Genomic DNA, 22,467 nt, shown 5'->3' with positions numbered 1-22,467 from the left:
CAGAAACCTATTTGGTCTTCTACTAGGGCGCCCATTGCTTCGATTTTATTTTCCTGCCGCCTCAGATCGCGGTTGCCGATGTAAATAGTCTCCTTTCTCGCATTTCGAAATCGAAAGCAACTGTAAGCATAAGTATCAATTAATCTCGACAGCTAGTGAGCGCTGACTTGTTCCATTTGTGGTATAATCGGCAATATGGAAAACACGAATGGGCACGCGGAGGAGAAAGTCTCGGAGCTTGACGGCGCTGCGCCAGACAGCACAGACTCGGCATTGTATTTCTGCACCTACGCATACCTTTTCCATCAGGTCAGCCATCGCATTGTGACGCAAGACGACGCTGTCCTTGCTTACTTTGTACTTTTCACAGACCGTTGAAGGATGCAGACTGTAAGGGGCAACCCATGAATTCGACTAGGTGCAGGACATTGGAGTTGCACAACTGCAGTACAAAATATAGCGGCAATTGGAAGCGTTGCATGGGCGAACAGACCCCCCATGCAGCATCCTGAGCTTGGCCCGGTGCTCCGCAGAAAGACATGCTGGAGGACCACAAACGCACAGGCGCCTACTACCAGGCGGTCATGCAGAATCGGCGGCAGTTCGAGGGCAAGGTGGTGCTGGACGTGGGCACAGGCTCAGGCATCCTGGCCATCTTTGCTGCCAAAGCCGGCGCGCGCAAAGTCTATGCAGTCGAGGCCACCAGCATGGCCAAATTTGCGCGCACACTCGTGGATCACCACGGGGTGAGCCCTTAGGCTGAATGCCGTCACCTCTCCTTGGCAAAAACACTGCCAAGTGGGCTGATGATCGCTGATGTCCAGCCTGGAAGAGTGCCTTTATCAGGTCCAGATCCATGCATTACAAAGCGCATCATGATGTGCATCGGGATCCAGAAGCTACGCCAGGAATCATGAGCCAGCAGCCCGGGCATCAGCAATGAGTCATGCACTGTTTCAAATTCAAATTTGCGTGCGCAGCTGGGCGGCGTGGTGGAGGTGATCCAGGGGACGATAGAGACGGTGAGCCTGCCGGAGAAGGTGGACGTGATCATCTCGGAGTGGATGGGCTACTTCCTGCTGCGCGAGTCCATGCTCGACTCGGTTCTGGTCGCGCGCAACCGCTTCCTCAAGCCGGGCGGCGCCATGTACCCATCCCACGCGCGCCTCTACCTCGCTCCAATCCGCTCCAACAATGCCCACCAGCGCCTGGCCGAATTCCAGGCACGCGCCCCCTTCCTACGGTTGTCTCCTTGGGTACCCTGCATGCTTGGTATACACCCGTCTTTACAAGCCAAGTGTTTGACAGGGTACCCTGCATGCTAAGTACAACCCTGTCTGGATAAGGGCAGTTTCTAGGACGGCCATGTCCCTGTGCGCTACTTACAAAGTGCCAGTTATGATGGGTGTTGTGTGCGCTCATGACAGCCCATGCCATTGCTGGTGATGCATGGGTGTTTGCCAGGCCTTCCAATGCCGTTTCAGCAACTGGGGGCTGGCTGTGAGCCTAGAATATATCGCCTTGGGGAGTATTTTGCCCCGGAAGAAATCTAGAGGGCCACTTCGAATTGCTGATTGGGTAGGCTTGAGCGAGGACTACCTGTGCTCAGAATGCGCTCGAGGGCTGGGGGGAGTTCAGCCGGGAGATGCGCCAGTTCTACGGCGTGGACATGAGCTGCCTGGACGACCGGTACAAGCGCGAGCAGAAGGAGTACTACCTGGAAACCAGTGCGTGGGCCGACGTGCACCCCTCCCAGATGCTGGGCCCCCCCGCCACCCTCAAGGAGTACGACCTGCTCACCATCACGCTCGAGGAGCTCGCGCAGCCACTCAGGGTGGGTGATCTACCTTCCTCTGGTGACACAGATCTGCTGTTCAGGGTGGGCGAACTATCTCCCTTTGGTGACAAATATTCACTGTCAATGTGGGTGGTGCCCCTCAGGGTGAGTGAACTATCCCCCCGGGTGACACACATCTGCTGTCAATGTGGGTAGTGCCCCTCAGGGGGGGTGAACTATGCCCCTCTGGTGACAAATATCCGCTACTTATGTGGGTGAGAGCGCCCCTCAGGGTGGGTGAACGACTCCCCTCTGTTGACACAAATGTGATCCACTGGACCCTAAGATGCCAGCTTGACCTGCTTGATATGAAAGGGCAGAGTAGGAAAGGCGGGATGCAAAGACAGGGTGGGCTCGATCAGAATGCGCTGCTGCGGTATGTGAATGCGATGCTGCGGCGTTAGTCTCGTCAGATGCTCCGGCCATGCCAGACATCTGCTGAAATAGGAAAGGTTGCCCTAGGTGCAGCAATTTCCGGGCAGCATGAGTGGATGTGAAAGTTCGCGGCCAGCTTACTGAAACGGCTGAGCGGGAGTTTGATTGATGCATGGCGCATGTACTTTGCCATGTTGATGCTCGCCATCTACTGGACATGGACAGGGAACCTAAGAACAGACGCATGACCGCCCATGCAGGAAAAGTTCCGCATGGATGTTCTGGACGGAGGGCCAGTGGAGAGCCTGGTGGGCTACTTTGACGTGCAGTTCCGGGGCTCCCCAGAGAACCCAACAGACTTCCAGGTGAGCGCCCAGGCGTGAATCTCCTCGTGGGGCTGACATGCTTTCGACAGCCACATAAATGCCATGTGCTCCACAGGCTGTTGCAGCAGTCATCTGGCTCGCTCCTCAGCAAGCAGCATGCATGTGCTGTGAGTGGCATGCCCTGCATGCCTACAAGTCGGCTTTGAAGAGGCTGCAGAGAGGAGCTGTACTGAAGCATGCGAGTGTGATGTGTGCAGGTTCTGCTTTCCACAGCACCAGACCCGACAGGGGCGACGCACTGGGGCCAGCAGACGTTCTCTCTGCACCCGGCCATTGACTGCGCGCCAGGGGACGCTGTTGAGGGCACCATCACTGTTGTCAGGAAGAAGGAGAACCACCGCCTGATGGAGGTACACTCTTTCATCTGAGATCTTCGGCCGTGTCAGACATACCAACATCTGCTACCTTCGAAAGAATGTCTGGCATGCCACATTGGCTACCATCGCTGGTTCATGAAATTCGTGGGCAAAAAGCTGCCTTGTTTGGCCTGGATGCCAAGACTCAAATTTGGCTAGCAAATTGTAAATGAGGCATGCTATGCTTGCAGCTCTGCATGTGTCTATGCGCAAAGAAATTTTATTGCAGCTGGGCACTGTGTGCAGGTTTGTGTGGAGCACAAGGTCTCAGGCACCAGCCTGGTGGCCCAGGCATCCCCAGACAGAGTCAGCCACTACCACATCGAGTGATGCCCCTGAAGGAAGATTAGTCAAAATAGGATTAGAGACCTGACTGTGGTCTCATGCTTTTGTGTGCCTGTGCGATGGCTGTTATGTGTCGAGTGGCGGCAGACTGAGAGCACGCTGCCTGTGAGCACTTGTGCTCTGCTGCTTGGAAGGTTTCCCTTTCCACATTTTCATTCTTGGGAAGTTTGTTAATCTCAGAAAGGCTGATTCTTTGCATTGCCGATTTGACTGCGTGACTGTTGTGCCATTACCTTTGTATGAAGTTTTCATTGCTTTAACACACCAATCAAGTTGGCTGATTGGGAGTCTTTGTTGGCTGTAAAAAGTACCCTTGCAGGCATCCGCTTTTCCCATTACATTTCCTTGTACACCACTTCACATGCATGCGTTACTGTTCGGCAATACCATACTTCTCCGTGAGTACTTGACGAACATGGGAAGGATGAGACCCCTCCCTCAAAATCCTGAAGCTTCCCTCGAGAGATAGATCAACCACTGTAGACCCCGCTCTGTCTGCGCCCACAATGCCTGCATCAAAGACGGCTGCACACTGCGGCCACAGCTGCTCAAAGTCATGGATGGAGGTGGGACTGATTGCACCGCTAATGTTGGCTGATGTAAGGGCAACCGCTCTCCCATGCTGCCTGCAGGCCTCCAGCATGAATGCACTGTCCGGTACCCGTATTCCTGCAAACCCAGATGTCAACATCTTAGGAGATTATTCACAAATGAAGCCCCTATACATTCTGTGCGATGCATGCCTACCCCTCCCGCACACATGATAGTGTATTTGAGGGTGTGTTTCTAGCCCTTCGATAGAAGTTCTGGCCAACGACAACATCCTGGAAAGAGCCCAGAGAGGCAGGTTGGCCAGGGGGTCTCCAGATGGCTCACCAATCGTCTGTACACCGGGATTCAGAGCAGCAGAGAGCGCTGCATCCGGTCGCCGCGCCAGCAGCACAGTCACCGGCCCGGGCAGCAGGTCATCCAGCAGGCCCTGCGGCAGGTGCGCGCACATGCCATACTGCTCCACCACCGCCACGTCAGCCACGCAGATCGCCAGCGGCACATGCGCCTGCCTGTGCTTGATGGCATACAACCTCCCGACGCCCTGCGCACCATGAAAGCCCTTTCCAAACATGTTCTGTGCATCAATGTTCTGTGCACAACACACACATCTATGAAGCGGCCGTTCACAAAATACTGTCAAGAAAGGTGCAGCAGCAGTTGTTGCCCTAATGCGTCACCACAAAGCCCTCGCAAACAGGACACACTGGCAGCAGATGGATGTTTCAGAGTGCAACAAGCCCCCACCTGCTCGCTGTTGGCGCAGGCTGCCAGGCCGTACAGCGTGTCAGTGGGCACAGCCACCACATCTCCTCTTCTCAGCGCCTCGGCAGCCACCGCCGCGCCGCTCTCGTCCGCCGGCATCACACACCCTCTCGGCCGCGCCGCCGCCTCCGCTCCATCCCCCCGCGCCAACATCCCATCAGCCCACGCAAAAGCTGACGCACTGCCATTTTCGCTGGAACCACCCGCCGCATCTGCCCCTGCAGGTTGGCCTCTACGCTGCTGCTCCGATCCAAGCTCTGCTGGTGCACTGCTGGCGCTGCGGCTTTCTGCATGCTCAGCTGTTCCAGTAGGCCCGGCTGCTGTCGCAGGGGCGTCCTCCGAGGGCAGCCATTGCAGGTCGAAGACAAGGGAGAGGTGGTCCGAGGGGAAGCGCTGGGAGGGTAACCAGCCGGCCAGCTCGGCCGCGCCAGGCAGCGGCAGCGCCTCGCGCGCGCACATGCGCTCCGGCTGGAAAAACACATAGTCCAGCAGCCCGCTGTAGCCCTTCACGTAGTTTGTGTACTCATAACGGCCGCCGTCTGCACTTCGCAGGCTGAACGGCACTGTGACATCCACACCAATGACGGCCGGCATGCTCCGCGCGCCATTTGATTTTCCCGGGCTGCAGCACAGCACAAGATCAATTCAACGCGCGGATTTGCCGCAAGGAGAAGCAATTGCACAGCAAACACTCAAGTTTCTTTGAAATGGTCTATGTGACATTCCACAGCCAACAAGGGGAGGTGCATTAGCGCAACAGAGGAGACTCTTCATGGTCAGGAGAGGTGCCTGCCTGTTGCCAGGCTTAGAGCCGGAGGTTGAAGCATGATCGCCGGTGTCCTCGCCAGCATTTCCGTCCTTGACAAAGCGGAAGTCGGCGCCCCAAGCCCAGTCCCAGTGGTCAGGCGGCAGGCTTCCCTTTTGCAGCAGCTCAACAGCGCCTGCACACATCGGCAGCACTATCGGCAACATGAGCCACAAGGGACAGTGCTGGAACTAGCGCACAAGTATGGCTCCAAAGCCATTCATCAAAAGAGCCGTCTTACAAATTAATGCACATTTTCAAGTACACACCGCCATGCTTCAATCAGTCGAATGTTGGGTGTGGATTTACGTGGCATACAGGACATGACAGCAGTGCATTGCATAGTAGGGCATCTCACCTGATATGCCGTCGTTCTTGTCTGAGTTCAAGTCGCCGCAGAATAGCAGTGCAGGCGTCTGCCCCAGCTGCTGACCAACCTCCTGCATGACTGCATGTGCCTCTGCCAGCATGGCGGCTGCATGGAGTGTGCGGATGTGGGAAGCCTTGGGATGGAAGAACAGGTGGGTGTTCACCACGCACAGCGGTCCCTCGTCGGCTGGGGCTGGCTGCCTGGGCGCCAGTACTGACAACTGCGCAACTGTGCTCACCTGCATGCATGCAGTATTCAACTCTATAATGGTTCATCCAATGATCGAATGATATAACCTGATGGGATAGCCCACATCCGCAGCCACTCCAAACACAGATAGGCATGGTGAAATCACATTAAAAAGCTGCAAATATGCACAGATTCAAAAGTTTGTATCTGTCTATATAAGGGATGGCAGCTCACCCTTTGCAGCGCCTGCACAAGGTGGGGCGAGGCATGTAGCAGTGGCAAGAACTGTGCATGGAGCGAGAGGCTCCTGGCATCACCGATCAGCAGCGAGGCGAAGACATTTTTCATCGGGATGTCGACTTTATGCACAAGCTCAAAGCGCGACCGTCGGTAGAACATGGCAGAGCCCTCTGCAGTCTCCCCAGCCTTGTTTGTGTACTGCCCCTCAAAACCTGGATGGCAGCAGGGTTTCTGTATCGTCATCAGTATAAAACTGCTAGTTTATTTTTGTGTCGTCACCAGGAAATAATTTGCGCGATGTGCGGATACCCATGCCCATGACTATAAGCAAAGCAATGTGAATGTGATCGGATCGAGCACATGTGCATAATGCGAGGAAGCACCTGCATGGCTCATGAGGGGCTGGAAGAAGGTGGTGAAAGCCTTCCCATCCACCTCCTGCAGGCAGATGACGTCTGCATTGTAGCCCAGGATCTCCTGCATGATCAGCGGCCGCCTGTACTCCGGTACCATGTACCTGAGCACACAAAAGCAGAGCTTATTCTTACATCGGCGCACGGTGGGAATCAAGCTTCGAAGCCTCTCATTTAACTCACCACACTGATGAACAGCCAGTCACAGCATCATGCGTGCAGTACAGAACAGAAGTTTGTGACAAGCATTGAAGGAGCGCACTCTCTGGGGCAGTAGGCAAACAGGTGCTCCTGCGCGTAGTCTGTGGAGGCATACTGGTCGGCCAGGATGTTGTAGGTCACTACCCTGACTCCAGGGGGCGCCAAGGGGGTGCTGGTGTGCGCCTGGCGCTGCGCAGCGGCTGTAAATGCTGGCCCTGCCGTCACTGGATCTGTCTCCACAGTCACTGGCTTTCCCGAGGCTGCCTCGCCATGAGCGCTGCCACTTCCCCTGAAGTATCACCACTCAACGATTATAATTTAAGAACCAGCCCAGGTCTTGAGGATGAGATATGTCAGATCCGCTAGCCAGCCATTTCCGTTGAAATATAAAACAATAAAACAGGGGGATTTTATTTAGGGGTGAAGGTGACGTTTTGACTTGGATTTCAACAACAGTTGGCGCGACCGATTACTTTATCAGAGGCAAGCGGGCGAACCTCCAGGGGGTGCACTGGAGGCGCAGCCTGTGACCAGCGTCCTCAGCAATAGGGGAGTACACCCTCTCTTGTGCAAACGGAAGTGGCTGCCACGCTGCATCAGTGCCTTCTGTTTCTGAGTCCGGCAAAGGCTGCCTCCTTCGGGGTGATGGAGATCTGCTTCTGTTCACTGATGCAGCCGCGACAGCTGTCCTCTCTGCTGACCGATACCACTGCCATCTGCAGTCTCCCTCATCAGAGAACATGACCTGCCCAGCGCCATTCCACGGATGTTCATCGTTTCCGTGCATGCGCAGGTGCGAGACTCCTCCTGCATTGGACGCTGTTTATTTCTGGATTGTATGGGAGGGTGAGGTCACCTGCACTGTCGGACAGAGAGGGTAGCCCACCATTGGCCTCCCATATACCTGGAGCTGCGCAGACCAAATAAAGCCATTTCATCCTCCATCATCAAGTCTTTCCATATCGTGCATATTGAAAGCAAATTTGAAATCACTGAATGACGTGGTGGGCACGTAGGAACTTGCGTGAATGATTTTCAGTCTCTACTCTTCGTCTATCTGTGAATTTGCTGCTGTTTCGAGCTTCTCAGGCACTGGTCTTGCAGCTCGATTTGCATTTGGGCAGGCCGTAAGAAGGGGGAGACAGATGTGCACTTGAGCTCCTCTAGATTGGGCTGACTCAACACACCTTGTCTGCTGCAGGAGGATTCAAGATGATTGAGAACGTGGTCTCTCCCACTTGCAAGATGCGACCAGGCTGCCAGGCTTCAGCATTAGGAATGCTCCCTGCCACTTGCCTGCCCTCCAGCATATCCTCATATAGCTCCACTGTAATGCTGCTAACTTCCGCTTGTGTTTTTCTCTGCGAGGGGCTCCGTTTCGCCTTCTTATCTGCCCATGCAAAGCTTCACTTGTCATTGCACGTTCCGGTATGTGAGAGCCCCATTCATGGCAACGTACCATGCTGAAGGGCATAAGCGGAAGAGCACCCATATTGAGAGCAGCTATAAAAGCCAAAATGCATGCTTCAGGCCTTGTATACCTGGCACCGGTGCAGCATTCTTCTGAATGCGAGCAAGAGTCCGTTCCAGGGGCTCTGTCTTGGGCCTGTCCATGAAGCGCTGCTTCCCACCAACCATCAGCTCTATCTGGAGGTTCTCCTCCGCCGGAAATGACTTCACCACTACCTGCTGCATGTCTACTGTCTGCACAGAAAGCCAAGAATATCAAGGCCTTTTGCATTTGCGCTCAATGAAAGCCCCAGGTACCAAAAGAAAGCAACAGTGAGCAAGTGCAAGCATTTTCTGCATGCCTGACAGACGGTTCATTGGTCACCTGCTCCAAATAGAGCGACAAACTTACCTGGAAACTACTGGAAGCTGCTTTGAACAGGCTATGCTTGGAGCACACACGTCGGCTCCAAAGAGCGTAAGGAATAGTGGAATGCAGAATGTTAGTTCTAGGTAGCAATTTGGAACAGATCATCGACTCATGAAGGAAAGTGAGTCCGCGTCAAGCATGGGGATGTTTTTTTACCGTGATATTTTATTTGTCTATATACTAAAGTATAAAGGCAGATAATAAGTAGAAACTCTTACACATGCTTTCCCTGCTTTAAAGATCATTTGAAATGTCGCGAAAGGGACAGGAACAGCCACAGGGCGGCCATCGCACGTGACCACCAAAAGTCAATAATTCCCTGCTCTTCCATGATCGCGTTAAAGGAGTTTGCAAAGGAGTTTGCAGAAAGACTAAAACTACCCAGCAATATTTTATTCCAAAAGAAGGAGATTTACGCAAATGCAATCGAAGCTTTCTCCAGATTTATCACTGATGGACTTGATCTGTCCTGACCAAAGCTGTTGAAGGAGCTCAAACGAGCGATCATTGCCAAGATGTACATGGATACACATGATGGTCCGTCCAGCAGCTTTCAGCCAAGAGGCAGGGGTGGCAGGTATGTTCAGCAGAAAAGTTTGATGCGACGAAGCTAGGTCCCTGTCACAAGAAGTCGCCATTGCGCTGGGCAACACTTGCATCAGCTGAGAACATTAAAGCTTTTATATGCATCAGGAACAACAACTCGAGGGGAGGATGGAATAGCCAGGGGGGAAGGAACAGCAGCAGAGGAGGTGGCAGGAGCAATTACAATCAGTATGACAACGTCCACCCACCTCCTCGAGGCCGATACGACGAAGGGAGGTACAATGATGGTGGTAATAGGTATAACAATGGGTCAGGCTTCGGAGGAAACCCTCGGGGAGGCTACAGAGGCAGCGGCAGGCAGCAACCAAGAGGAAGGGGAAGCTGGGGGAACAACAACAGAGGAGGCAAGACACCATCCGTTCAAATCTATCTTTGAGGATCAACGTTGCTGTTATGATACTTTGCCTGCTGAAAATTTGTCCTCAAGCACAACAGGGCCACCTTTGTTTCTCCTGCAGGCAGGAGTGGAGGGTACCGCACAGCCGCAGGACCGGGCGGTGGTGGGCGACTACCACAGAGACAGGCATATGACCAGCCACCCGACATTGAGTTTGTTGCGGCCTTGAAAGGGCACAAGAGCACCATCACTGCCATGGCATATGACAGCAGCACATCACAGGTGCCACCTCCTCCTCCATCTTCCCTTTGCCTTTAATCACTACCGAGACATCTCACACAGTATTCAAGAATATGCTGGCCTGCCTGGACTGCTTCTTTAAAGAGTGTGCTTTCTGGTGGTGCAGCTGTACACTGGCTCCAAAGATGAGACAGTGAGGCTGTGGGATTGCAAAGCTCGAGGCAACTGCTTGAGCGTGGTGGAGGTGGGCGGCCAGGTGGACTCACTGCTGCTGGAGGGCGGCTACCTCTTTGTGGGCATTCGCGTGCTGGGCATGCAACCTGTGCCGGGCCTCATAAAGGTGGGACTCGTTTCCCTTGCAAGCCCTTCTATGAAGATATTACTCTGACGGAAAATCTCGAATTGGACAGACGGCTGTGGGCATGTCTAGCCTGGTGGGATGCCATTGCATGCTGACTCACTTGTGTTCAGGCCCAGCAGTAAGTCTCTAAAGGAGGAGTCATATGCATTAAGTTTACTGTTGCAGGTTCAAAGTGCTGACAGAACGCTTAATGGCAAGCAGGTGTACAACCTGACGACGGGAGCGCAGCACGACCTGGCAGGGCATCAGGAGGAGGTGTTTGCATTGGCGGCTGCCAACGGCCTGCTGCTGTCGGGGGGCAAGGACATGTCCATCCGCGTCTGGCAGCATGACACCGCCTCTGGCACCTTCCAGCCCTCGGTGAGTCATCCCACCTCCTGTTCCTCCTCCTCTTCCGTGCAGTTTGCCGTTGTCAGCCTTGCCAAACACCCGTGCATTACCCTGTGTTGGATCTGCTGGGGATGACCTCATGTGTAAAGGCGAGCGATGACACTGCCGAAGCCACTACAGGAGAAGCAAAAGAAAGAACATGTCCGAACATGATGTAGAAATGAGATGGGCCGGTGGAATGGCTGCAGGTGGTGATCACAGCCGCTCAAGGGGGCCACCAGGCGCCGGTGCAGGCGCTGCTGCCATTTGGCAACTGCCTGGTGTCGGCTGACTGGGCGGGCGCCATCAAGCTGTGGGACATGGCGTCCGGGCAGTGCATGCAGACAATCCAGCAGGCTCACAAGGAGCCCATCATGCGGCTGCTCCAATGGGAGGTCAGCACCCCTTCGACTCTGCTTTTCTGTTCATGGCAGCACATTGGATCCACATCCCCTGTGGTGATGCTGCTAAATGGAAAAGAATAATTTTTGTCTCCTTTCCGTGCTGTGTAAGGCATGTCCTGGTGTAGAATGGCAATGTGTAGTGCAATCTGATGGACCTATTGCCTTAGCAAGTGCCTGGTGTGCGCAGAATGTTTTGATCAGCTGCTCGCTGGACTCCTCCATCAAGGTGTGGCAGCCCATAGACCCGCCCACACCCGGGGCAGTCATGGACATCTCGCCTGTCTACGTGCAGCCGCCCGATGAGGCCGGCAAACCAGTAAGCCCACTGCACCCACCAGCTGACTTACCTGTCTGCCGTTAGCACCTCCGGTTCATTTCCTGTTCCACACCTGCAGACACCAGTTCTGTAGAGCCATCCCGACAAGTCCTCCATTCTGCACGCTAGCAGAGGATGTCTCAAAATGGCTATCAAGCACGGTTGGTGTCTGCATGTGAGGAACAGCAGATGCATCAGACGTGGTTATGAGTTGACATGCACAGATCTAAGCAGGCCATGCTGTCGCTATTTTTGGGTCCTTTGGGCAAATCTTGTATACAAATTTTGAGTATGGCCATGGGCCAATACATGAAGAAGTGTGTCTCATTTGGGTGGTGTGCAGGCGGAGAACTGGGGAGGGGTGCTGGCCATAACCGGGGCCATGGATGGCGGCCAGAAACCGCTGCTGCTGGCGTCCTACAACGACGATGGCTGCGTGCGCCTTTATGACCTGCCCACATTTGCAGAGCGCGGCCACCTGCCGGCCATGCGCGACGCGCGCGCTCTGGCCGCCGCCCCGGGGGACATCCTGGCGGCCGGGGACAACAACGGCGTCGTGAAGCTCTGGCGCTGGCGGCCCGCGCCCATGCCCCTGGCCTAGCATGCTGCGCAGTGGACTTATTAGGAAAGGCAGTCAGCAAGCTCATGCCCAGGAACTGTGCTCCTCATTGGGGGGCTCTAATAGTGAAGAAAGGCTCATAGTGCGGAGCGATGGAGGGTGCTCTATCAGCCTGTAGCGGAAGTGCTCTTCAGTGGGGGCTCTGGATGTGAAGCAATGCTTACACGGAGTAGCAACGGAGGGTGGTAGGACTGCAGCGGAAGTTTTCGGGAAGTGTGGAGAGATGCAATGTGAGGCATAGCTTTTAGGAACCGGTGCGCATGACTTGGTAGAGCGTCTTATGCACCATGCAGCCGCAACTTGGGCAGGTGCCCGCAGAGTGCAACTGATTTGGGAACCCTGTACTGTTCAATGAAACTGAGCATATAATGGATGTGCATGAGAGGCGTGACAGGCAAAATTGCTGACTGTTGACTCACTCATAGAGAACAGTGTCGTTTGCGTCTTGTGCCTGTTCAAGAGGATGGAGTCAGCTTGTGCAAGGACATCTCTCCTGCTCTAGATCAATGAAACATGCTGCTGCATTAAAAGGATATGCAATCTGCAGTTCTTTTTAAATACGCAAATTGTGAATCCCTGTCCCTCGTTTAGCAAGGGCAAGGCAATGGAGAAGTAGCGCGATGTAAGGAGTTCTTTGTGGTGTAGAAGCAAGTCCTGGTATTTTTTGCAACAGCATGCACAGATGCTTTAGGATGTTCTTAAGTGTTGTTCAGCTTCAAGGCTGGGCAGCGGCTTGCATAGCCGCCACAGCCTTGCTCTTTTCCAGAGTTTGGTACGTAGATGCCCCTCATTTGTTTAATATTGTACTTTTGAGCAAAACAAAGTTACAATCCTGCCAGTTCACAGTTCTGCCAGAAAAGACAAAGCCAAAGCACATTACGATATCTTAATATTATGCAGCGGATTGTAGCAGCACTCAACTCGACAATGTATACATCATATGGCTTGGGCGTCATCTGGTTATGCGGCAGATTGAAAACAGATACCATGTATGAGTGTACCAGTTGTGATCAGGGCTTCTCAAAGTCTTGTCTGGATGCATCCTCGGCAACTTAAATCAAAACAAAACCAAGTGATTCAGATCTCAGAAGAAACAGCACTGTCGTATCAATGTCTGTGTGCGTTGGGTGAAAACCTGGCAGAGTGGCTTCTTTTTGTCCTGGATGTTGACATTTCAACAGTGCCCCTTCTCGGTGTTGTTCTGGGACGCTCTTCAGGGCCTCACAGCGCCAATCCACTCCAGAAACTTGGTTTGCTTTTCCTCCAGGCCGTCCTGCGCCGTAATGCCAAAGCTCTCCCCGTAGAATGCCGCCAGCTGATCGATCTTATAGGCGTCAGCTCGCATCGCCTCCCCCCAGGTGCAAGGAAAGAGGCCCGGCGGTGGCAAGACCCCGGGCACCGCCCCGTTCACACCATACTGCACCACACAACTAGCAGCTTCACAATTTGCCGCACAATGCACATCTGATGACCAATGACAAATCAGAAAGAGCATCAGAGCTGCTCCTTGACTTGCACCATGTACCAGATATTACGAAATGTCTTGCATGTTGTACGCATAGCATGGAAACCACGAGGCTGCCCCTCATCCTTGCTTGGGGCTCGCACTGCACGGTATGTCTTGCACTCTCTCCAGTTCTTGCTGTGTTACAAATGCAGTCATAAGGTCAAGAGGGAGGTGCAGAGGGGTGATTCACCCGTTCCCGGCACATCGGCCGAAGCACGGCGGCGCCGTCGGCGACGCGGCTGTTGCGCAGGCGGCGCGGGATGTTCTCGGAAATGGCGCGGAGCTCCTGCTGCATGCGCACCACCTGCTGCAGCATGCTGACGATGTCCGCGGCCGACGCCGGCGCCGCGGGGACGGACGCCTGAAATGTGCCCAGCGGGATCTGCTGCAGCTGCCCATTTCCCTGCACGTCCTCCCCGTGCGCAGCCACCGCCACCGCCACTGGGCGCATGTACCATCAAATCAGATCCCCACAGAGCCCCTAGGACAAACCATGTGATAGACGTGAAGCGCAGTCACGCCTGGTGACTGCTTGAAGCTAGGCGGTGCACAGCTGCTGTGGTGCTGCTTCTCAATTTCATGCAAAAGATGCAGAGCAGGCTGTCTCTGACACCAAAATGCATGAGCATGCGCAAGGCAGTGCTCTGTCATGCACACTGTTTCCAGTGGGGACATGGCAGACACGGTGGAGAGGTGGGCCGCACCACTGTAGGGGGGCATGTGCGACATGATCTGGGGGGCCATGGATGTCTGTTCGAGCATGGGCGCGCTGGGCTCCGCGCTGGCCGCTCCCTCGCCTTCGGCGCGTCGTTTGACGCCCTTGCGCTCGAGCGTCTGCATCTTCTTGTTGTACAGGTGCTGGCTCATGTCCGCCTTGGCCTGCGGATCCACGGCTGCGCAGTCCACCGCCACATGCCGCTCCATGCCCTCCGCCCGCCCCGGCATCACTATGCTGCAGAACCTGCGCGGCAGCCGAATCTGAAACTGAGACGGTTGCTCATGCTCATAGACTAGGGTGGGGTTTACTTCAAACTTTCAGCGTACCACAAGGCAGAGCCGGCCATCTCAACACTGCTGGAGACCGCAAATGGAGTGTGCTTGCACATCTGCTTGGTCAATTTTCGTGCAGATACAGCGACCACGACTAAAAGCTTTCAAAGGAAGAATTGCATGCTGTAAAATGGGAAAGAGTGCCGCACTTGCAACGGACGTCTTCTCGCTTGCTCTTGTCGTCTCGCTTCCTCTCCGTCTCGAAGTACTTCCACACCGACGATTTGGGGCGGCCCCCCTTGCCAGTCGACTGCACATTAGAAGGCGCCTGGGCTTCGCTTGGGCCCGCCTCGCCTGACTGCCGTAGATCATGAGCCCTGCACAGAGGGAAGCCTGCTCACATGCTGCAGACGCAGTCTCAATTGTGCATGCAAAAGCATCGTCCCACGCTCTTCATGACAGGTCTGCTCCGTGGGTCTTGGACAAATCGCTGGGGGCAACCTGAGTGGAGCGGGGGCTGGGAGACCTCCTGAACTGTTGCCAGGATGTGTCTCCAGATGTGGCATCCTGCACAGTGGCAAATGCAGGTGCAGAAAGAGCTGGCCAAGGCACTGAAGACAGCAGGCAGCAGCAATTCCTAAAGGGATCCCAGCAGAAGTGCTTTCCAGCCACAACAGACTGGCTGGGCAAAATTCGGCTGGTCATGACTTTGGTGATATCTGCACATCCAAGGTGCATGCACTGCTTCACTGTGGCCTCACATGGAGGGATGTCTCAATCCCAAACACAGACACACGTGGTGTGCTTGAAAGAGCTGAACCATTGGATACTTATCTATGCAGGCACTTCTGAATGAGATCGGGAACTTACCTCAAAGGCGGTTCGCCAGGGAGCGGTGCCTCGGGATACGGCTGAGTGTCCTCCATCTGATTCGAAGCTGGTCAGCAACTCTGCTCAAAAAGGGGGTAGATACAATCGAAGGAGTTGTCGGCAGGTGAGATTCTGACGGGAGGAGACCTGTCTCAAGAGGTGCTCGGCTGTCGCAAAAGACTTGAAATCTCGGGGAGTTTTCCAAACGAAGAAACGATTTTGACAGCGGCTGGCAGTTGGGTTTTGCGCCAAAGCAATGCAGAGCCGCCTAAATTGGCATCACATGCTCCAAACGATCGATCGCCCACTGCTGGGACATTTCGCATTCCACACCCATACATCTTGGGTATGAAGGACGTCAGTGCGGATTCAGGTGCTGACAGAGCCAGACAACTCTTGCACAAACGAGTCCGGGTGAGAAATCACTATTCCCCTGATGCTGATACATACCTCGCGTGCAGGCCTTCAGTGTCATGCACACCCCATCAAAATGCTACAATAAATGATGGAATATGTATAATTGACAATTTTTCGCTCCGATGTCTTGGCAGGTGCACATCATCGACGGGCGCCTGGTCACAGGAAATCTTGTGTGCATCGACAAACAGCAGAACCTGGTGTTGCAACATGCCATTCAATCTTACAGCACAAGCAACGATCCAGCTGGTGATCGCCACCTAGGCACTGTCATTGTCCCCAGGCAGCAAAGGAAGAGCTGTCACGTAGAGGTGTGACACTGACATCAATCACGTATCGGAAGCAGATGGGCCATGATCACCAGTATTCTGCAGTAGAGACAGGTCCAATATGGATGCGTCTTTGCAAGTTAGTGATGTGCTGACAGGTGATGCCACATGAACGGGAGGGTGTTGAAAATCTGCTTGGGCACAAAGAATTACCTCAGACTTGAGTAGATTTCTTGGAAGAGGAGCCTGCTCTGCAGCAACGTAGCCTGTGCAGGAAGCTTGGCTTGCACGCTGGGAGATCAGCCCATAATATGTCAAGGACTTGTGTACAGCAGAGCAAGAAAGCCATATGGGCAGAAGATGCAGAACAACTGCTTTCTAGCAGCGATAGAGATCTAGCATGGTTATCTTTGCTGCATGGATACTTGGGCTGTTTGCATCCTGGCCACCATCTTCCACAACATCGCTGGAACGGCACATTTGCTGATTATTTTCAAATTTGCATGCAGCAGAGCACCTCATGGTGGCGTATGGTCAGGGGTCTACCAGCTTTCTACGAGTGTGTGCGGGTGTACAGTTGGTTGTTGTCAGATTGCTAGCCTACTAATTGTTACTGCTGATGTCTCAGGTGGCAACAACCTGAGGTTCTCTGCTAAAAGTCTGAGCATAGTGCGTCAAGAATTCTGTGTGTCGAGTGATGCTGTTTCCTCTGTGTACATGTCATTGTCGGGCAGGTCGATAAGATTTAAGTGGTGAGAAAATTACTGACTAAAGTCTTGAATGCCAATGGCACAGCTGGGAAACTCTTATATTATTAACATCATGTATGATGCTGTGCTCTTAAACTTTCATGCTGACTCAGGATGCACCATGATCAACCACTCACCACTGGACCTTTAAACATAAATCTTTGTGAAACCTCTTCTTTGTAATGTTAAAAGAAGTCAAATACATGCGTGATAGCCATCCCAGCTACAGCAAGGTAGCGGTCACCACGCTCTACTGGATGGGACAGCCCCGGGCCGTGCACACACGTCACACTGACGGCGTCCCGGGAGCTCGGGCCGCCGGCGGTGGGTAGCCAACTCAAAAGGTCACTAAGTAACAAATTGTTCTGGATTCTCAATAGATCATGATGTCCTGCACAGTACATACAGCTCTCTGCGAGAGTCTCTCGAGGTTGTTTAGTTCCTGATCACAATCTGCATGCATGTGAATGCACCCATGTGGTGTCCAGTCAACCGAATTCTGACGAGATAGGCTTCTGATCTTGGTTTTCTTAATTGTCAACCAGAACTTCAATTTTACACCAGAGCATCTGCGTCAGTCGAGTAGGGAAGTTTGTTGATCGAAGTATAAGTTGCGATAAATACGAATCTGTAAAGCTCCTGATACTGAAAGGCACCATGATGACATACCATCCTTCCCTGCAAAGGGTGGACGTGGCACCTTCGCGTTGCTCAAGTCAAGCCAGTACGAGTTATTCATCGCTTTTTGTGTCCAAGGATGCGCAATTACGGCATGGTGTGCCCCAGCTCGTCAGAGAAAGTACTAGGAGATCGAGACACCTATGCAGAAGCAGTGACAGCCGAAATGGCAGGACAGACACGATGAAAGAGACCTCAAGGATGTCATCGACGAGCTCGCATGAAAGAGATCAAGTGAGACTATTCATCCTTTGGCAAGCTGCACCGGACGGTCACAGCACCCTGAGAATATGCTACTCAATCGTGTGTTTGCTTGACAAGCAGGACGGGTCATTGGACCGTGATGTCAATCCGATGCCCTATGGGCTGATCACTGTCCTTGCCTCTGCTGGAGCTCTGGAAACTGCCTACCTCACCGTGGTGAGAGGACAGATCCTGCCCCCGCTTTTGCACGTAATATTTTACATCGTGCAATCCTTTGATGTTACGGGCTCTTCAGTATCAAACCATGTCTTTCTGGTTGCAGTCGAAGCTGTTGAGTGCCCCGGTATCATGTCCAACCTCGGGCAGCTGTGACACTGTCCTCAGCAGCGGCTATGCCAGCGTCTTTGGGGTGCCCCTGCCTCTCCTGGGTGAGTCCACAGACCTTTGCACACCCTGGACATGTGTCTCTGATTCACCATGCCTGCCTGAGATCCGATGGCAAACCATGCACGCACATCTCCCATGCCACTTGCTGATTTACCAGCAGACGAGCACAACCCTGTTGGCTGCATCTGCCAATGGTTGTAGACATGGGAGCTCTCGAACATGATACTCTTGCAACCTTGGTGCATGAGCTGCATCCACAATGCCCCACGAAACAAGAGCTTCTAGTGGCTTGAAAAGGTCATGGTGGGTTTGTGAGGTGCCGCACCATTTGTAAAAGTAGTGGGGACTGCCAATGTGGATCACATTCATGCAATCCTGTTACAAATCAGGGCAGCTGCACAACATACAGCACACAACACACACAGAACACCAGATATTTGACAGATGAACGATAATGCCTGGTAGCTGTGCAGAGAGGGGTAGAACAAAAGGTTACAGTGCTGTGTGACTGCGCAGGCTGCCTGGCGTACGGCGCGGTGGCATTCATAGCGGGGCGGCAGAGCATGCAGGAGGCAACGCGCTCGCACCAGTCGCTGGCCGACGGCGACCGAGCGCGCTACGCCGTGCTGGCCGGCTCCACCGCGCTGGCCACCACGAGCGGGTACCTGCTTTACCTGCTGGCCACGGTGTTCAGGGGCGAGACCTGCGTCTGGTGCCTCACCTCCGCCGCGCTCTCCCTCACCACCTTCGCCTCTGCGATGCGCGGCTTCACCATGCGGTGGGGACCTTTCTCCAGTAAAATGTTGGAAGAACTGTGGATCCATGATCACACATTAAAATCATGTGATGGGAGGCGGCAAAACCGGCTGCAGCAGGGTTGCCTGCATTACTCATGCTATGATTCCATGCACAGGGGTATGTGTAGAGGACTGTTACGCACTGTGACACGCTGTACAGATACCGTAGATCTACAACTTGCCGGGTCCAAGTTAGACGAGCTGTGAGCGGCCTAATAAATTGGGAATTTCTGTTCATTCTACTATATTTTCTATATGAATCTGTGCTGATGTAGCATCTGTGTCTCATTGCCTTGTAGTAGGGAACTAGCAGACACTGCTGGACCAGGCAGTGGTTTGGTGGCATCCATCATTCTGGGCCTGGCTTTGGCTTGGAGCAATGTGGAAGCACCCGAGGCCCAGGCTGGAAACTTTGAGCTGCAATACATGGTAAGCCCTCAATTACCACTCCAAGAACTTCGCTTGTTTGCAGCATTCAATGATTGATTGTCAAGAACTGCTCTACTCGAATAGACTTGGTTGCCCACATATGCTCTATTTGTTGATAGTGTAGGGCAATCCATGTCTCTTTGATTACTGATGTACTTGGTCCTGTGCCAAATGTATGTATGTTGAGCAGGAGCCGAGGGTGAGCGAGGTCAGCACACCCAGGTCAGTGGAGTTGGCCAAGAGGCTAAAGGCAGCAGGCGCCAAGATGTATGGGGCCTTCTGGTGCTCCCACTGCTTTGAGCAGAAGCAGAGCTTCGGCAAGGAGGCCATGGCCGAGCTGCCATACGTGGAATGCTACCCAGATGGATACTACAAGGTGGGCTAGCATGGCTTCTTTCCATCTGCCCCACTTCATACTTCGTGATGGAAAACAATGCGAAATACAATGCAGCATTCTTATAGCCACATTATGTGATGGTTGACAGAGGTGCAATGCCATGTTGTGCAGGATGTCAAGCTTGCAAAGGAGTGTGTGGATGCTAATCTCACTGGGTTCCCAGCATGGATCATCAATGGGAAAAGGCTTGATGGCGAGCAGACATTTGAGAAGCTGGAGGCAGAACTTGCTCAGGCCCAGACCGTTGTGCAGTGAACGGCTTATCTTGTCAGATGTCGCTCATTGATAGAAGTTAAACTATAAGATCCGGACTTTGTTGCACTGTTGCAGGCGAGATCTTTTCCAGAAAATTTTTATGACAAGTGTTTCTGCAAAATGCTTCTGTTCTGCTCAATTCAGCAGATCATTTCACTTTGCAGCCCCAATCTAGCTAGAGATGGTTCCTCAGCTGGTTTATTAAAAGTGAAATTACAGCTTGATGCCAGTAGCTAAAGCACATGTGGCTCTCCATAGCTTTCGAGTTTACAATTCAAGCATTCATTTGCAAGCAGGTGTCTCCCTACAATCCTACGACCTCTGTAAACTCATTCCGTGCATCACGCAAAGCATTTCTTGTGCACAACAGCGGGGCCAGTCTCGTCGTAGTCATACTTGCTGACATGGTGGTTCTGCGGGAACACCACCTTGGACAGCACTGCCCCGCCCATCCATGCAGCCATGCGCACTGTGTAGCTTGGCATGTACTCCGGCACAGGGCACAGCGCCGGCTGCAGCGACGGCTGCGCAAGAGCGCCGATCTCTCGCAGCAGCCGCGTGCCCACGCCCGGGACTGCGCTGCCGCCGCCGCACACAAAGATGTTCTCCACCAGTGACTGCCGTGCGCACACATGAAAAGCCTCGGCAGGAGGCAGATGTAACTGGTCCGGAGCCCTTCTTTCCTCATTTCCAAAAAGGGAGTCTCATTAATTTACCAATATAGTTGTCCCATCTTGTGGCGCCGCACATGGTGTGAACCTGCAAGTCTTGCAGTGCGCTGTCCTCTGGGGATGCCCCAGCATGCACGCATGGTTCACATGCATTCCAGACATTAGGCACCCTGCGGCTAGCAACCAGAAAGCAAAAATTTCTGCAGTAAAACCAGGGATCACCTTTCTGATGGCAGGGTCAGGGTGGCTGCTGATGGCTGCGAGCACGCTCTCAGCCACTGACGGTGCATCGATGCCCATCACTTTACCGTCCAGGAGGGCCTCCCCTAGCTGCAGCCCTTCGCGGCCCAGGCTGATCGTCCGGCCACACAGCTGATACTCACTGCTCTCGCACTCCTGAATCCACCAGACCCGCAATAGCTATATTGCTGCAACTGGTACCAATATCGGTGCATGAGATATGTGCTGACTGGGTCTGCCAGCCTCTGCTTTCAAGACAGTTGCCATGCATGCCTGTGGTCAGGGAGGCTGCAGGTGCAGTCACAAGTACAACCATCAAAGCTGTGGGTTGGCAGACCTCTGACAAGGCTGCCTCTCTGCTCTCTGCGACGCGTATGCACTCCTCCTTCAAGCGCTGCAGCTCACTCCTGGGTGCTTCCCTGAAGGCTGTGTCCTGCTGCTGCTGCAGCAACCGCCGCAGATACTCCGTGACGTCCTCGCCTCCGTAGCTAAGGCGTCTCGCTGCTGGGTAGTACATTTGCCCCTCTATCACTGGAGCGATATCTGCAGAAACATGTGAGAAGCTCAAAATCTGGACGTGCATGCAGCAAACTTGAAAATGTGATGCTAAATTTGACTAAGGGTGCGTCGCGTCATTAGAGTAAGGTGCCAGAGCTCACCTGTCTTGCCGTGACCAAGGTCAACGACAGTGCCTGATGTCTTGCCGACAGAGTACAGACTCATGATGCTCTGCTCGCACATGAAAAGCCCGGCAATGTTGAACTGCTCAAACAACAGCATCGTCAACCGCTCCCTATCCGCCTGCATGCCAATAATCTCATCTGTCATCATCATGTCAAAGGAGATGTGCACGGTGCTGGGCTTTATCATAAATGCTAGGCAGTGCCACTGCTCACCCTGGGGAAGAAGAGTGGCTCTGAGACAATCAAGAGACCCTCCTCTGCCTCCTCCCATCCAAGCTGCAAGGCAACGCAAAATTTAGTCAGCAAAAAATGTGGACTTGCCAATGAACATATTGCATGCATGTCATAGAGATTTGGGTGTCCACGTTCAGGGGCTGTTGCCAGCACCTGCCGGAACAGGGCGTAGTACAGGAGGGCTTCCAAGCCATCCCAGCTAGCAATATTCCCTCTTCTGACGACCTGGATGGATGAAGCTTCTGCACTTGTGCCTTTTGATCCCTCCTCTGGGTTCTCTATGTGTGCGACGCGGGTAGGTACCACCTGTAATACTGGCACTTGTCAGACAGATTAAAGTCATCTGTGGTGATACGTGAGTCTCTATTTTAGTCGCTGGATTACAAATTAATGGATACAAGAACACTAGATCAATGGGGCTCCTGCCCTGGACATGGGTACCAGCAGTGTGTCATCGCAAAAGGAAGCCTTCAGGTTGTAATACTGCCATCAGAGGGAAAACCTTACCACACTTGGCTCGCCATCAGAAGGGAAATTGTAGGGCATGCCAGCCTTGAGGGTCAGGGATCCCAGATCAAGAACTGCAACAGTCTCCATCGACTTGGTCGCAGTCTGGGTCTTTCAACACGACATTTCAATCAATGAACACGTTTAAAGAAGCACTTTTTTCACGTGCAGCGTTGGAATTATGCCTTCCTCCGCCTTATGGCCAATTTGTTGCAAGCCAG

The 22,467-nt window shown here is 53.4% G+C and overlaps 6 protein-coding genes across 6 annotated transcripts; 3 read left to right on the top strand and 3 right to left on the bottom strand.

Moving 5' to 3' along the window:
* Window positions 1-195: 195 nt before the first annotated feature.
* COCSUDRAFT_27851 (protein arginine N-methyltransferase) lies at window positions 196-3,620 on the top strand (the record flags this gene model as incomplete). The annotated part of the gene is made up of 7 exons (XM_005649659.1): window positions 196-309; window positions 534-746; window positions 981-1,223; window positions 1,610-1,834; window positions 2,473-2,577; window positions 2,796-2,948; window positions 3,201-3,620. The coding sequence occupies 7 exons, from the start codon at window positions 196-198 to the stop codon at window positions 3,282-3,284; spliced, it is 1,137 nt and encodes a 378-aa protein (XP_005649716.1). The 3' UTR covers window positions 3,285-3,620.
* Window positions 3,621-3,669: 49 nt separating this feature from the next.
* Window positions 3,670-8,928, bottom strand: COCSUDRAFT_65132 (hypothetical protein; the record flags this gene model as incomplete). Its single annotated transcript, XM_005649658.1, has 13 exons — window positions 8,693-8,928; window positions 8,373-8,535; window positions 8,019-8,221; window positions 7,688-7,741; window positions 7,329-7,576; window positions 6,893-7,120; window positions 6,601-6,734; window positions 6,212-6,429; window positions 5,777-6,026; window positions 5,381-5,554; window positions 4,596-5,176; window positions 4,176-4,392; window positions 3,670-3,968 (listed from the first exon to the last, which is right to left on the bottom strand). The coding sequence occupies exons 1-13, from the start codon at window positions 8,813-8,815 to the stop codon at window positions 3,670-3,672; spliced, it is 2,892 nt and encodes a 963-aa protein (XP_005649715.1). The 5' UTR covers window positions 8,816-8,928.
* A 192-nt stretch (window positions 8,929-9,120) lies between these two features.
* Window positions 9,121-11,944, top strand: COCSUDRAFT_65131 (WD40 repeat-like protein; the record flags this gene model as incomplete). Its single annotated transcript, XM_005649657.1, has 8 exons — window positions 9,121-9,287; window positions 9,404-9,660; window positions 9,775-9,935; window positions 10,060-10,233; window positions 10,456-10,614; window positions 10,833-11,018; window positions 11,215-11,343; window positions 11,687-11,944. Exons 1-8 carry the CDS (start codon window positions 9,226-9,228, stop codon window positions 11,942-11,944), a joined length of 1,386 nt encoding a protein of 461 aa, XP_005649714.1. The 5' UTR covers window positions 9,121-9,225.
* A 1,231-nt stretch (window positions 11,945-13,175) lies between these two features.
* COCSUDRAFT_40495 (hypothetical protein) lies at window positions 13,176-15,385 on the bottom strand (the record flags this gene model as incomplete). Its single annotated transcript, XM_005649656.1, has 5 exons — window positions 13,176-13,379; window positions 13,660-13,910; window positions 14,174-14,430; window positions 14,669-14,836; window positions 15,330-15,385. The coding sequence occupies 5 exons, from the start codon at window positions 15,383-15,385 to the stop codon at window positions 13,176-13,178; spliced, it is 936 nt and encodes a 311-aa protein (XP_005649713.1).
* Window positions 15,386-17,521: 2,136 nt separating this feature from the next.
* On the top strand, window positions 17,522-19,911 carry COCSUDRAFT_61409 (VKOR-domain-containing protein; the record flags this gene model as incomplete). Its single annotated transcript, XM_005649655.1, has 7 exons — window positions 17,522-17,539; window positions 17,767-17,862; window positions 17,969-18,074; window positions 18,550-18,811; window positions 19,130-19,259; window positions 19,450-19,635; window positions 19,768-19,911. 7 exons carry the CDS (start codon window positions 17,522-17,524, stop codon window positions 19,909-19,911), a joined length of 942 nt encoding a protein of 313 aa, XP_005649712.1.
* Window positions 19,912-20,252: 341 nt separating this feature from the next.
* COCSUDRAFT_13355 (actin-related protein ARP7) lies at window positions 20,253-22,336 on the bottom strand (the record flags this gene model as incomplete). Its single annotated transcript, XM_005649654.1, has 7 exons — window positions 20,253-20,528; window positions 20,805-20,954; window positions 21,127-21,365; window positions 21,482-21,623; window positions 21,719-21,781; window positions 21,893-22,045; window positions 22,247-22,336. 7 exons carry the CDS (start codon window positions 22,334-22,336, stop codon window positions 20,253-20,255), a joined length of 1,113 nt encoding a protein of 370 aa, XP_005649711.1.
* Window positions 22,337-22,467: the final 131 nt, after the last annotated feature.

The sequence above is a fragment of the Coccomyxa subellipsoidea genome (assembly GCF_000258705.1).
Source record: "Coccomyxa subellipsoidea C-169, whole genome shotgun sequence".
Lineage (NCBI taxonomy): Eukaryota > Viridiplantae > Chlorophyta > Trebouxiophyceae > Coccomyxaceae > Coccomyxa > Coccomyxa subellipsoidea.
The sequence above is the reverse complement of the archived record's forward strand: the minus strand, read 5'-3'. Positions and strand labels throughout refer to the sequence as shown.